Raw genomic sequence first — 14,126 nt, 5'->3', positions numbered from 1 at the left:
TAGAACACTTCATAATTTGGAATTCCTTGGGGCCTAGGGAAGAGCACCTTCTCTCCATTTTTAGTTATTACATGAAATTGAGGGGCTTCCAATGGGATCTTCCAAAATGGAGTTATGATAGAAGCCCTCTTCAGCATCCTGTTGCATTAGTTAGGTTAGGTGGGACTACGCTGTAGTATCAAAGAACTCCAGTGTTTTGTTTCAGAGGATAATATCACAAAGCTTGATTTCTCACTCATGCGAAGTCCAGTATGAATCAGGTGACTGTCAAAGGCAGCTGTTTGCTTTGTAGTGAGTCAGTTCCATCTTGTGATGCTGCCGTCTTCATACGTGGTCTTTATCGCCTCTGTAGGATCACACGTAAATCCCTTCTGCTCCCGTCCATTGGTCAGAACCAGTCACGTGGCCCTCCTAACTGTAGGGGTCTGGGAGATACTGGGTTCCTCAAGGATATTAAGCAAGCAGAAGTGTCCGTGCCACGTGTGGGAAGGGCTCAGACTTCTTGGCATTTTGAAGATTTGGAAAGTGAAGATTCCTACTAATTACCTTGCTTTTGAAAACCAGGTATTTATCAGAGGAAAAATAATGAATCATCACAGATACTCTGCTTAAAATATGGAGCAGTGCTTTCAGTGCTGAGGGTCCCTATTCTCCAAATGCTACACTAGTTTTCTATGTGGTTGAGATACATTTTAATGGTTTCATTTTGATAAAGATCAACAGTTTACCCATCAGAGGCATAGCTCCTGATTTGAGGTGACCAACGATTAAATAAACCCCAAAGATAAAAATACTTTGATGAGATAAAGTCTTTAAAGGCTTTTAGTTTGAGTCGGGCACACAGTAGGACTCTTAATTCTTCCCCTGATCCCCCCACCACAGTTTCATTGCAAGGCATCTTTTGATGGACTTTAATTTTCTTTAAGTGCTAGCTCAAAATCCCAGCATCTAAAGATGGTGGGGGTGGAGGGGGCAGAGATTGAGACAAAGTGTGGGAAAAGTCATTGAATATTCATGAAAAGAGCCAGCATTTTGTGAAGACAGGCTGTATCTGATATATGTTCTCTCTGGGATAGACTAAAAGAATGAGGTTACTGTCCCTCCAAATATAGAGGCTTTTCTTTGCTGAGAAATATCAGGATAACTCTGATGGCTTTTTAAATTTTTTTCAAAATATTTTTCATCATTTCCATCTCCCTGGGTTTGAAGAAAAGGAGAACTGGCAACAGGATTAAACCGTGTGCCTACTTTGCAATGACATTTTGCCTTGTGTCACTCAGCCACAGAGTTCTGTCCTAGGCTTTTATTCCACCCTCATCCCCCCACTCCCTGCTTCTGCTCTCTCTCCCACATAGCAAACTTCACAACACCTGGTGGGGAAATCACAGGTTCTCTACTAAAAGGTTCCAGAAGGGCCATCTGACCTGTCCGTGGTTCACAACCCTGGCTGCATTCTAGAATGATCCAGGGAGCTGTGGAAAGTATCCATGCCCAGGCTGCACCCCGAGTCTCTGACCTCACCAGGTCAGGGTGGAGTGCTGAACATGGATAATCTTATAAAACCCCTTGTATATTATTTTAAGTCCAGATTGAGAACCACTAGCTTAAGCTTTCTGCCAGGATTCAAGCGATGCAAATCAAATTTTACTTGAGAAATAAAATGGGGAGAAGGCTTAGAAGAACATGACACAATTTAAAAGAAAGAGATATGAGGGTGGTCAATCCTCTCACTGAATGCTCTCCCCTCTGGAAACATGTACAACAAATATTCACAACTGTGGCATACTCCCAGCCCTGTGGGAAGGAAGGTTTGGTGATGGGGAGGCAAGGGGCAGAGTGCCCCAGGGTGACCCCCCTTAAGAAATGGATTCTCCTTTCTGTTGTCCCAAAGCTGCAGGGGCACTACTCCTAAGAGAACACAGCTAGCATTTGGGTAGCACATCTCAATTTCACATGCATCACTCTTTGATTCTCCCAACAAACCTATGAAAGGAGGAGCTGTCATCTCATTTTGCAAATCAGAAAACTGATGTGCAGACAGGTTAACTGACTTGCTCAAAAGTTTATGGCCACTGAATGGTAGAACTGAGACTTCAGTACTAACATCTATGGAGCGTTTATTATCAATATATGCTAGGATTTAGGCAATATAAATTATATTATTATAGAATTATAAATTCCCTAATTACTTCTCATTTTTTTGACCTCATCTATTTGTTTCTAGCACTTATGTGGCAGAATCTTATTTACCCACAAATACCCATTCTTCCTGCATATATTGCTCAAGGCTGCTGTTTGACAGGTGCCAGGCTCTTTCCTAGCTTCCCTTATTAAGGGTGGTCATGTGACACCATTCTGGCCAATGAGATGTAAGAGGAAGTATACCCTGTTCCCTAATCCATTTTTTCTTCTTCATGCCTGTAGCAGCCATTGTGGGCTCTTGACATGACAAACGCAAGGATAAAATAAAAATAGCATATGAGAAGCAATCAATGAGCAACTAAAGTGCCATAACTATGAGTTGATGCTTCTCATCTCTCTCCCTTCCTGCCTCTCTATCTCTCACTAAAAAAAAAAAAAAAAAAAAAAAGAGAAAAAGAAAAAAAGCTCCCCCCCCCCTCCCCCGGCTAAAAATGGCAGAGCAAAATGATGCCTGGGTTCCTGATTCATCCCTGCACTGCTGGCTGTCTACCTCCAGGCTTCCCACTGACAAGAAAACAAACCTCTATTTGTCACTATCAGGCAGGGGTCCCCAAACTTTTTTCACAGGGGGCCAGTTCACTGTGCCTCAGTCCGTTGGAGGGCCGGACTATAAAAAAAACTATGAACAAATCCCTATGCACACTGCACATATCTTATTTTAAAGTAAAAAGACAAAACTGAAATAAATACAATATTTAAAATAAAGAACAAGTAAATTTAAATTCACAAACTGACCAGTATTTCAATGGGAACTATGCTCCTCTCACTGACCACCAATGAAAGAGGTGCCCCTTCCGGAAGTGCGGCGGGGCCGGATAAATGGCCTCAGGGGGCCGCATGCGACCCGCGGCCGTAGTTTGGGGACCCCTGCTATCAGGCTTTTTATAAGTTGTGGCCAGATACATTCCTAAGTGATACCATTCCCTAATTGCGCTTGGTCACCGCTGCTCTGTTCCCGTACAACTGAGCACCTCCCACCACCTTCACACCAGCCAGCATCTGACTGAAGCTAAGCTCAGCCACGTTAGGGATACTGAACCAGTGTCTTGACTGTGTTACCTTCGAGACCTGCAACACTTCATCACCTGAATCAGCACTTCAGTTTCCCCGGCTTCCATTTGTTTTTACAAGATAAGGACAAATACAGCTGTGTAAACATACTGCCTAAAGATGGTAACACTACCACAAGTGACACCCAGTGGGAGGCTGGCACCCCACTGTGCTTCAGCTGAGGTGAGAAACCTGGGTTGCGTGGTGGTTCACGTCAGTCAAGGGCTTGTAGCAAAGTCTGGCTGTTTGAAAGTCAAATGCACAGAGGTTAAGGACAGCCTTTGTTTACTTCAGCGGCAGCCCTAGCACACCAGGTTTGTTTTTAAGCTTCCAAATCAGTGAGCTGTTGCTGAGCAAGAAAACTACCTCTAACTCAGTGGCTTAAAACAATGTTAATGTGACGGGCCAGCCGAGAGGTTCTGCTGACCTGGGCCAAGTTTAGCTGGTCTTGGACGGGGCTTGTGCAAAGTGTTTCAATCCGTCTGTTGTCAGGTCCGCTGTGGGGGAGAAGGGGGTGGAGTGGGGGCTGGTCTGGAATGGCCTCACTCACCTCTCTCATAGGTGGCTGGCTAGCAGCTCTGGTGAAAGGGCTGGATGGGTCATGAGGTCTCTCATCCTTACGTGGTGGAGGCAGGCTTCCAAGAGAACAACCGGAAGCAGGCAAGGTGCCTTGAGGCCTAGGCTAGGCACTAGCACAATGTCTGTCGTGGTATTATATTATATTGAGCTATAACAATGTGCAACACCACAGTCTGTTGACTAAAGAAAGTCACAAAGCCATTCCGATCTCGAGGCAGGCAAAAGGTCACCCCCGCCCCCTCTGGATGGGAGTGACTGCAAAGTGACTTTGCAAAGGGCATGGGTACTGGAAAGGTTGGAGAAAAGACTTTTTTTTTTTGTCATCAGTCCACCGTAGTACCCCGAGTGAGAGCTTTTCATAGAGGGGAACACCATGGGCATCAAGGAAAGAGATGAACAAGATCTGGGTAGCAAAGAGATGCTTGGATGGCCAAAATGGAAACAATCCTGCAGCGGAGAAAGAATGAGCAGCAAGAGGAACAGAGGAAGAGGCTGGACACAGACCGAACGGCAAGTCCATTCCAATAATTACTCCTACACTGACTTGAGCAGGTGCTCAACGTGTGTCGGGCACTTTGCAGGCACAAGCAACCTTAATCCTCAGTTGTTCCTATAAGGGACATTCCGTTATGAATCCCATATACAGAGGAGGGACTTGAGATCTACAGAGGATGAGGTCATCTGCAGAGAGACACACAGGTGAGAAGTGCAGGAAGCAAGGCTTGAGGAGGGGTTTCTGGGCATTCAAGTGCTGACCTTCATTGCAACACTGTTCTGTCTCTAGGTAACTTGTCTCCCTGTCCCTATGTCGGCCCCGATCACCCTGCCCGAGCCAGGCCTGGACCACTGAGACATCTGCTGACTTTCGGTTTGGTTACGTACAGCCAACCTTTTCTGGAGAGAGCCAGGGAATAAATCTTTTCAGTGTTGTGTCCCAGTTACTCAACTCTGCCCATGGAGGGTGAGAGCAACCGAAGAGTATGTAAATGAATGGGTGTGGCCATGTTCACATGAAATTGTATTTACAAAATAATTTTGTAAATAAATCACTTGCCAATCCCTGCTTAATCCATTCTCCATCTTGCAGCCAGAGTGAGCCAAACTCAAATGCTGATTGTGCCATTCCTTGCCCATCGGCTGTCTTCTGGATCAGCCCAACTGGCAGCATAGTTTACAGCAGGGGTCCCCAAACTACGGCCCGCGGGCCACATGCAGCCCCCTGAGGCCATTTATCCGGCCCCCGCTGCACTTCCGGAAGGGGCACCTCTTTCATTGGTGGTCAGTGAGAGGAGCATAGTTCCCATTGAAATACTGGTCAGTTGGTTGATTTAAATTTACTTGTTATTTATTTTAAATATTGTATTTGTCCCCATTTTGTTTTTTTTACTTTAAAATAAGATCTGTGCAGTGTGCATAGGGATTTGTTCATAGTTTTTTTTTATAGTCTGGCCCTCCAATGGTTTGAGGGACAGTGAACTGGCCCCCTGTGTAAAAAGTTTGGGGACCCCTGGTTTATAGCCTTGTAGTCGAAGCATGGCCCCTGACCCAGCAGTACCACAGTCACCTGGAAGCTTGCTGGGAATGCAGCGGGTCAGGTCCCACTCAGACCAGCTTAATCAGAATAACAAGACTCCCAGGTGATTTGCACACCTGGGGTGTTCCTACCTCTCCCAACTCATCCTTGACCACTGAAGCCTCCTCGCACCCCCTCATTTACCAGCCAAACTGAAATGCTTCTCTCCCCCCTGGGCTTGATGCATCCTCCAGCTCAACCCACTTCCTTCACTTAGCAAATTCCTGCCTAATTCTGGATCTTGACTTAGATATCACTTGTTCCAAGCAGCCCTCCCTGAACTGCAGGTGGCCCTCTTCGTGTTTTTATAACCTTCCCCTACCTAACACTCACCACACTGTATGGAGACGTCTCCTTTAACTGCCTGCCTCTCACAATAGTTTGTGAGATCATCTGTCTGGGTCATCGCTGCGTGTGTTCTCACCCCCCCCCCCCCAATAGCTACTAAATAACTACTTGTTAAAAACTGAAGGCAACATACCCCACCCACCTTTCCCCCTGGGCAAGCATCCTACACAACTACTGTTTAATCAGCCTGTGGGTACAAGTTTCCCTAAACTTTCACCAGCGCCAAGGCTTTGAAGAGTCCTACACAGCCTCCAAGACTCCATCTCTCACTAAGCCTGGTGGTTTTTCATATTAGCAAATGTTTACCATTTGCAGAGCGCCCGAGGACCTAAGAGATTTCTGGGCAAAATTCTTGAGATATAAATTAGCCACAGGCCAAGACTTGAATTACATTTAGGAGTGTGTGTGGGAGCAGGAATGGGGGGGGGGGCAGGGGGGCAGCAGAGGGGCATAGGCAGAAGGGTCTAGGCAAGGAAAAAGAAGACCTGAAGATAGGCCCCCAGGCCGTATGCCTACAAAGCTCTGAACTGGCATCTTTTCCCACCTGTGTACCGAGCCAATTCTGTGCAGTGACCCCAGCTTGCTGCATGGGGGATGACTCCCATACACCCAGGCGCCGGGGTCAGGTGAGGCTTCCATAAGGAATCGTCAGCCAGGAAGATGAGACCCCTCCCCAAATCTAATGTCCAGTCCAGAGGTTTTTATAAGTTCCTTTATTAGCAAAGCAAAGTATAAAAGAACAAGGTCCCCCAATGACCCAGATGATTAAAAGTGCAAATTTACTCCCCCCTGAAATAGAAAACAAATGGCAGGCCTCGGTTATCTGGGCCATGGTAATTTGGTGATTAAAACGCCTTTTAATCACACAACTGTAGCAGCTGAATCATATCTGATTAAGTCTTTGGTCTCTGTTATTGGAACAAAACATATGCTATGACTGTAGCTGACATACTGCATCATAATATGTACACAGTTTGAGGTCAGAACACACATCAAAAATCACATTAAAAATTAAGAGGAATGTTTTAAAGTCAAGTGACTGAATCAAGGCACATTTTTGTTTAAAACAAAAGGTGCTAAAAATATTCCTGAATATCTGATAACATCAAAAACCAGATTATATATAATTTAGACACATACTGTCGTCTATTCTCTCTCTAAAGATGATCACATATATCTTTACTTGCTCCCCATTTATACTTGCTTTATCCCCACCAAATCACGTGCCATGGAGGTATGAAAAAAATAAACAGTCGTGTCTAAGTAACAAGCATGCAATTTTTAAAAAATTAACAAGTGCCACATGAAAACACTGAACTTCTTTCCCGCTCAAGGGACACTGGAAATGTTAGAGATTCATTTTTTCCACTACTGGGGAGGGAGGTAATAACCTTCCTCTTTGTGGGTGGGGATAAGTTAAGTCTTTGGCATCAAGGTCAAAGCCACATTTTACAGAAAAAGTGACTTACTTCAAGAGGATAAAAGAGATGCTTTGGAAGCTGTTGGGTTAATTGCTTCAGAACACTAGGCTCTTAATTTTGGCGGGAGCCGCTGAGTCAGAAAGGGATAAACGCATCTTGTCAGAACAGTGTTCTTGGCTACTGGAATGGTAACAAGCCTAAGAAGCTTGGCCTAAAGACCCAGCACTGCTTTTTCTGGTGTTCCAAGGTCACCAATTCTCATTGCTAAGACACAGATAAGGACATTACTAATAAAATAAAATAATAAAATAAAATAAAATAATAAAATAATAATAATTTTAAAATAAAAATACAATGCAAATAATAAAGAAACAAGTTATTCTTCAATCCTTGCCGATGACTCATCTTTAAACTCTGACATAGCCTAGGAGTTCAGCCCAGACTCACCAGGAAGGAAATGCCAGGAACTGGTCCCCAGTGGTTTGCAGGAGGATCTGACTGCAAAAAACAGCTCCAGGGTAGAGGGTCCTTCTGGGAATTCTGAGTGAAGTGTTATCTGTAGCCGTGTTAATTTTTTTGGTTTGTTTCTACAATAAAGCTTAGCTCTGAGAAATAAAGACTCAACTATCACTCCCCCAACTATGTATAACATCATATCCATAACAATAAATACAACCTTATACATACATAGTGGGAAGGTTAAGTGCAGGCAGGGGTCGTAAACCGGTAGCCCGCAGGCTCAACCAAATGTTTTGTTTGACCCACGTGGTGTTTTGAACATGTTTTAAAATTGTTTAAAAGTCAAGCGTTTCACTTAAAAAAAAATCCCGATTTCCGGTCCCTCTGTACCCCGTTTCCCTGTATGGAGCAAAATAATGGCTGTCCCCTTAAGACAGGCATTCCCCACTGCCCACCCACCCCTCTCGACTTTGCTTCTGCAGGCTGCTGAGTTTGCGACCCCTGATTTTGAAATAGCACATACCTAAAAATGTGTTTCTTAACCCAAACCTCTCTCCCACCCTCATATGATTTCCACCCCATCTCCCCTTCCTTTCACTTCCATCTTAAGTCCTCCTTCCTGAGTCCTTCCGGTTTTTCTTGGTTCCCTCGCATTCTCCCTTCTTTCACTTCAGTTACATTTTGCAAAAAACCTCCACCTCCTACTCTCAGCCCAGGAGCATTCCGGCAAGACTCCCAACACATGGTCGTTCCAGAAGGGTGCCTCGTGGCAAAATGGCTGAGTCATTTTCCCCAAACACTTCCTTTGGGCACTGGCTGGACAATTAACCCCACCCCCCTTTTTAAACATGAGCAATTCTGAGCTTTCCTATATAAAAATATTTGCAAATATCAATCTCCAGTACCAAGTATACACCAAAAATGTGCACTTTTCTGATCAAGGTCATGACGAAGCCCTAATAAAATACAGAACTGAGCTTAATTTAAGTGCCCTGGGCAACCATCATTCCTGGCTAATGTGCCATATTATTTCATTTGTACACAGTACATGTTTGAGATTACTAAACATTGATCAAAATTGATCAGAAAACTCTTCAGTTTTGGTTACCATATACAGAGAATAATTGCTCAGCATGGCATTTAAATAAAACATTAATATTTAAAAATTCACAAACAACAATGTCCCATTAATTTAAAAAAATAATAACATTTTAAAATCTTGAAGATGGGTGAGGTTTTGGGTAATTATGAAAAACCTGAAGAAAAAAATAATAATAAAAACCTACAAGAACAGTATGTTAGCAGATTTAAAACTTCAGAACACTATTGTAAAAAGGAATCTATTAACTCAGCTAAAAATCTTTGGAAAATTCAGCTTTTATAGCTTTATAATAGCTCCAAGCGCCTTGCTGCTGTCCCCTGCTCCAGTAGACTTACTGACTACAGGGGACATTGTAGCTGACTATAGAAGCATTATAAGATCTAATTCCTATTAGCATTTACTTTAATGAGTGATTTTTTTAAAACACTATGCAGTTTATATCTTTGCAGGGAGTTAGTAGACTGATTCCTTCCCTTATGTAGTACCTTGTAAGCTAACACTGACCTCAAAAGCTAGGAATGACCTTTTGTGGTATTAAGGGGAACTCTCCCCAAAACAACCTCAAAGAGAAAGCACAACATTTGCAACTGTTCTCTTACGGTCTAAGGTTGCAAACGATAGAAGAAGTCTCTGCAGTTCTGATGAGGTTTTCCTATAAATTTTTTATTCACAATGACTTCCTGCAGTGGCCGATTAGGTCCCCGAAAGAAAGTTTAAAAGAATTTCCTCAAAATAATTCAAAAATTAAACAATGGCCCTATTCAGGTGGTTACTTCTGTCTTCCAAGTTTTACCTCTAAAAGTCTAAGGGAGTATATGTCTTTGTTTAAAAAAAGAGAAAGAAAAATCTCAAAGTATAACACTGGGACTGGCTGCAGTTTCTATTAGGCAAGCATATGATGGACCATTCTAAACTAGGAATTGTGGGCTGTTAGACATTAGGGAGGACAAGGGATTTCAGAATGGGCTCTGAATCCTGGCTGCAAAACACATCCAACCTGGTGATATTTCTGTCCAAAGACTAAAAGAGCTGACTGCTGACAAAGGCTATCTCGCTTCGTCTCTGCCCATCTCTTCTTGCCTCCTCTACTGTATTTGTCCTCTGCTGACTGATCAGGGAGTCACTGATCTTCAAGAACAGAGCCCAAGATACTGAACTACACATAAGTGAAATGCTTTGCAAGACCTATGCTGAATCAACCACTCCTCGAAGTCGCCGGAGGACTTCTTAAAGGCAGCTTGGGCAATGGGAGACCAACTTTCCAACCACTAACCATTACTGAGCACCGAGAGTGCTAACTACATGACAGGCAGTCTCAATGCTCAGACTCCTGCAGTAGGCACTTCCTCTTCCTTATCTCTTTCAACTCAGAAAGAAATCTCACGCGGGGTCTGCTTAAAAGCCTTAAAACAAAAAGGTTTCTGTCTCCAGCCAGCAGCACGTCCCAGTGAGACACCTTTAGAGACAAAGACTAAAATACATCTTTCTTGAGACCCAACATGTTTTCTGCCCTCTCCAGAGCTGTCTTAAACATGCACTTTGATGTTCTTTGCACTGTGCCTGGCTCACAGTGTGCGATCAATGAATGGGTGTTAACTGGTACATATCCTGGCGTGTGCCTGGAGGGATGTAGGGCGAGCCTGCTTTTCAAGGCTGCAACTTCTTAATAGTAAATGCAAGCTAGCCTCTCTTTGCAGATGCAACACTTGGCACTAGCAATTACCACAAAACAAAGGAACTGATCAAAATAAAGTGCTATTTGCTCTGGAAGTTTCTCAACCAACTCTTGACTGCCTCTCAACCTGTGACTTACTTCTTCACAATCCCATCAAACACCCGTGATTGCACCACTTAAAAATACATTAATATTAACTTGAAGAGTGGAAGCTATGGTCCTCAGAACAGTAGCCCCTAGAATAGAACTTCAATTCCAGTTGTAGATATTCATATTTTTTTAAGAGAGAATTAGGAACCCAGGACCTAGCAAGTAGTTATGCCAAAAAATACTAACTTCTTTAAATTTGAGAGCCAAGGAGATCTGTGTCTCAAAAACCAATAGAGGGAACTTTCCCTGCTGCTAGTTCTTGCTTCCTTCACTGGACTTCCCTAAAATCCACGGATCCTTCTACAGAATCATTCCACACAAACCAACATTTGGACCAACTCTGAGCTGCTGCTTTTGGATGTCTTTCCAGAGCCTTCCTAGGACACCCTGGTGGGTGTGAAGAAGATACTGTTCACTATACTGGATTGTGGACCTAAGGGTGGCATTTAAACCACAAAATGTCATTCTCTGAATTTTCCAATACATTCTGCAGCTCATCTTCCTGGAGTTGAACTGGCTTCATTGCCATCTTCACCCCTGGCTGGTAGGAGAGGTTTTAGGAGCATTAGGCCAGGTAGGAACACCGTCAGGATTTACGGGTCATCTTTAGGGAACCCCTGGGTGCGCTGATTCCGGGATGTGGGGCACCTGGCAAGGTAGCGAGGACCCCCATATGCCCGGAGTAGCTGGGGCAGCCTTCGCCAGGTGGACAATAACCGTGAGGCCGCGAGTTCCCGGGTGTGACCATTGAAAGCAGCCAGGAGGTCGACTGGGGTGGCTTCACGCAGTACCTTGGGAAGTGGGCCCACTTCGGCTGCTGCCCCGCCAGGGCCCAGGATGCAGTGGAAGAGTGTCTGGCGTCGCAGCAGGCAGTCCCTAAGAAACCGCACTAACTGTTCCAAGCGCTTGACCAGGTGCGCCTCATCCCAGCCTTGCTCAGGGGCCCTCTCGCGCAGCAGCACCGCCAGCAGTGCTGTCTTTAGCACGTATGAGGACAGGATGCGTCCCCACTGGGTGGCGGCAGTGGGGTCCAGCCCATGGGCGCCCAGGTCTCGCACGGCTTTAAGCAACTGCAGGCACTTGAGGTAGCAGGCACCTGGAGGTGCCCGTTCCTGCAGCCAACCCAACAGCTTCTGCTCCTGGCGGGCTGTGTTCACGCCCCATAGTGCATCCGCCCGCAGGCCAGCCGGGAGATCTGACAGAGGCCCAAAGGGCGAGGATGGCGGTGGTGGAGACACGAGGAAGACGCCGTCGCCCAAATGGACTGCGGGAATGAGACGCACCGCCATGGAAAGACGGCAGCAGCCGTAATCGGTGCGGCAGGGCAGGATGTGCAGGGTGGGAGGCTGCTCCAGGCCGCCCGGGGTCAGGCTTACCCGACAGCGCCCTTCCAGGCTGTAGCGCACAGTGGCCAGAGAGCGCTGCAGATGCGACTGGAACCAGCGAAGCACCAGGGTAGCCGAGAGATGGCGCCGCCCACACATGTCCACACAGAAGCCGTCCGCGAAGGGTTTGCAGTTCCGGAGCCAGTGACCCCCGGAGATCCCCGGCGGCGCCTTGAGTGCGCACACGAAGCAGCCATTAAAGGCTGGAGCCAAGTCAGGCTGGGCACCCAGGCTCCGCGGCTCCAGCGCCACCAGCGGCGGCAGGCGCAACGGTACCAGCACGTCGAAGGCGTCGGGCCGGCGGATTTTATGCTGCTCGTAGGCGCTGCCCACCTGGATGAAGTCACCGCGGAAGGCCAAAGCCAGTGTGCCCCCGGGAATGGGGCCTGGGGACCCCCGGGTGCGTCCAGCCCGCACCAGCTCGCCCACAATCCGGCTCACGTGTGCCTTGCTGTGGCCCAGCACGTGCGGCGACAGGCGTACCTCGTGCTCGTAGTAACTCTCCAGCAAGATGCTGAGGCTCGGCTCTTGGAAGTGTCTTGGAGAAAAAGCAGAGTGGCCCCCCAGGCGGGGAGAGCCGGGCAGGAAGCGCTGGCGGACAGCGTGGCGACAGCGTAAAAGGATGTAGCCGAGGAGGAGCAGAACAGACACCTTGAGCAGCGGGAAGCCGCCGTCCGCGCCGTCAGGGGGGTCGGCCCGGGCGCCCCCACTCCCTCGCAGGACATGGTAGAGGCACACGAAGGCAGTGCACAGGCCGGTCACCAGGGGCCAGAAGACGCGCAGGTTGAGGGTGTAGTGCACCGACATTCCAGGCGCGGGGGCAGCCCAGGGCGCGAGCCCAGGGGGCGTCCCCGGCCCAGCATGCGCGCAGCGCCCTAGCAGCACCGCTGTCCCGGTCTCCTTTGCCTCCGCGGCAGCTACCGGGGTCTCCTTCGCCTCCGCGGCGGCTCCCCCCTCGCAGAGCCGGGGGAAGCCGCCCTCCAGCTTGGCCTCCTCTCCCAGCTCAAGTTCTCTTTCCAGCTGAGGCCCGCTCTGCGCTCCCAGGCTCCTGGCCGCGCCCTGCGCTGGCTGCGCGCCGCGTCCGGTCCGGCGGCCCTCCCGATCCGGCGCCCTGGCGCGCTGCCCACAGCCAGCCTCTGGCCCGGCCCGGCTCGCCTCCTACCCGAGCGGCCCTCCTGACACCGGGCTCCCCCGCCACTCTCCTCTGCGCTCTTTCCCGTTACTTGGGCCCCGGGAGTTTCCTCTTCCGAGGGTAGGCGAGGCCGCGCCAGCAGGGAGGAAATGCCGAAGTCTGGAGCCGTGCGGGCGGGCGGGGTCGGCCCCCTCCCGGGCCTCCGCCTTAAAGCGACGCGGGACGGCGGGAGGGACTTCAGGACGCGCTTGGAACTGGTCTGCGAGCCAACCCCCTTCTCCCTCCCCTAAGGCAGAACCGAGAAGGCCCTGATTCCGGGGCGGTGGCCTGGTCCAGGGAACTTCTGGAGTTGTGCTTACATGAAGTTATACTGGGAAGTTAAAAAAAAAGGGGGGCTCGCACCGAGACTGTCCCTCCTCCACCCCGGCAAGTCTTGTCGGTGTGGTATTGGCCAAATGGCAGGCCCCCAATGAAAGTGGCCTCTGCCAGAGTGCTGCTTTATTCAACCAATATTTATTGAGCACCTACTATGTGCCAAGTGGGAGCCTAGGTGCTGGGGAAATAGCAGTTGACAAAATAGACAAGATTTCTGTCCTCCGTAAAGCTTGCAGCCTATTTTGTTTGTTTGTTTTTTAAAGGAAACCAAGAGAAGGGATCCTATAGCAGAAAATGCTCTGAATAAAACAAAACTATATGAAGGAGTGAGAAGGTGGGATTGCTCCATGGAAGCTGGAGGCTCTGTGAGGTGACATTTGGTCTGAGATGTGAAGGAGGAGGAGCCAGCCTTGGAAATAATAGTAACAACTTTTACAACAGACTTACTGTGTGTCCTACTGTGCTGATCACCTTACACGTGTTCACTCACTCCTCGTGTGAATCCTATCAAGGGGGCACTGTCCTCGGTTTTTCAGATGAGGAACCAGGCACACGCAGGTTCAGCGGCTTGCAAGCTGTGCCCTGAACACAGGCACCTAGCTCCAGAGAAACCAGGGGTCAGGACTCAGGGAGGGGGCCAAGAATTCCCCTTCCTCAACTGCAGGAATTTGTCTG

At 47.8% G+C, this 14,126-nt stretch overlaps 1 protein-coding gene across 1 annotated transcript; it reads right to left on the bottom strand.

Annotated features, from left to right (window-relative positions):
- Window positions 1–6,450: 6,450 nt before the first annotated feature.
- ITPRIPL2 (ITPRIP like 2) lies at window positions 6,451–13,269 on the bottom strand. The gene has a single exon (XM_066382527.1). The coding sequence runs from the start codon at window positions 12,749–12,751 to the stop codon at window positions 11,153–11,155; it is 1,599 nt and encodes a 532-aa protein (XP_066238624.1). The 5' UTR covers window positions 12,752–13,269; the 3' UTR covers window positions 6,451–11,152.
- Window positions 13,270–14,126: the final 857 nt, after the last annotated feature.

Source organism: Saccopteryx leptura, chromosome 4 (assembly GCF_036850995.1).
Source record: "Saccopteryx leptura isolate mSacLep1 chromosome 4, mSacLep1_pri_phased_curated, whole genome shotgun sequence".
NCBI lineage: Eukaryota > Metazoa > Chordata > Mammalia > Chiroptera > Emballonuridae > Saccopteryx > Saccopteryx leptura.
Note: the sequence above shows the minus strand (reverse complement) of the source record. Positions and strands in the feature narration are given on the sequence as shown.

Excerpts from the sequence above, each read along its gene's own strand:
- ITPRIPL2 (XM_066382527.1), bottom strand. The coding sequence starts at position 12,751 with ATGTCGGTGCACTACACCCTCAACCTGCGCGTCTTCTGGCCCCTGGTG.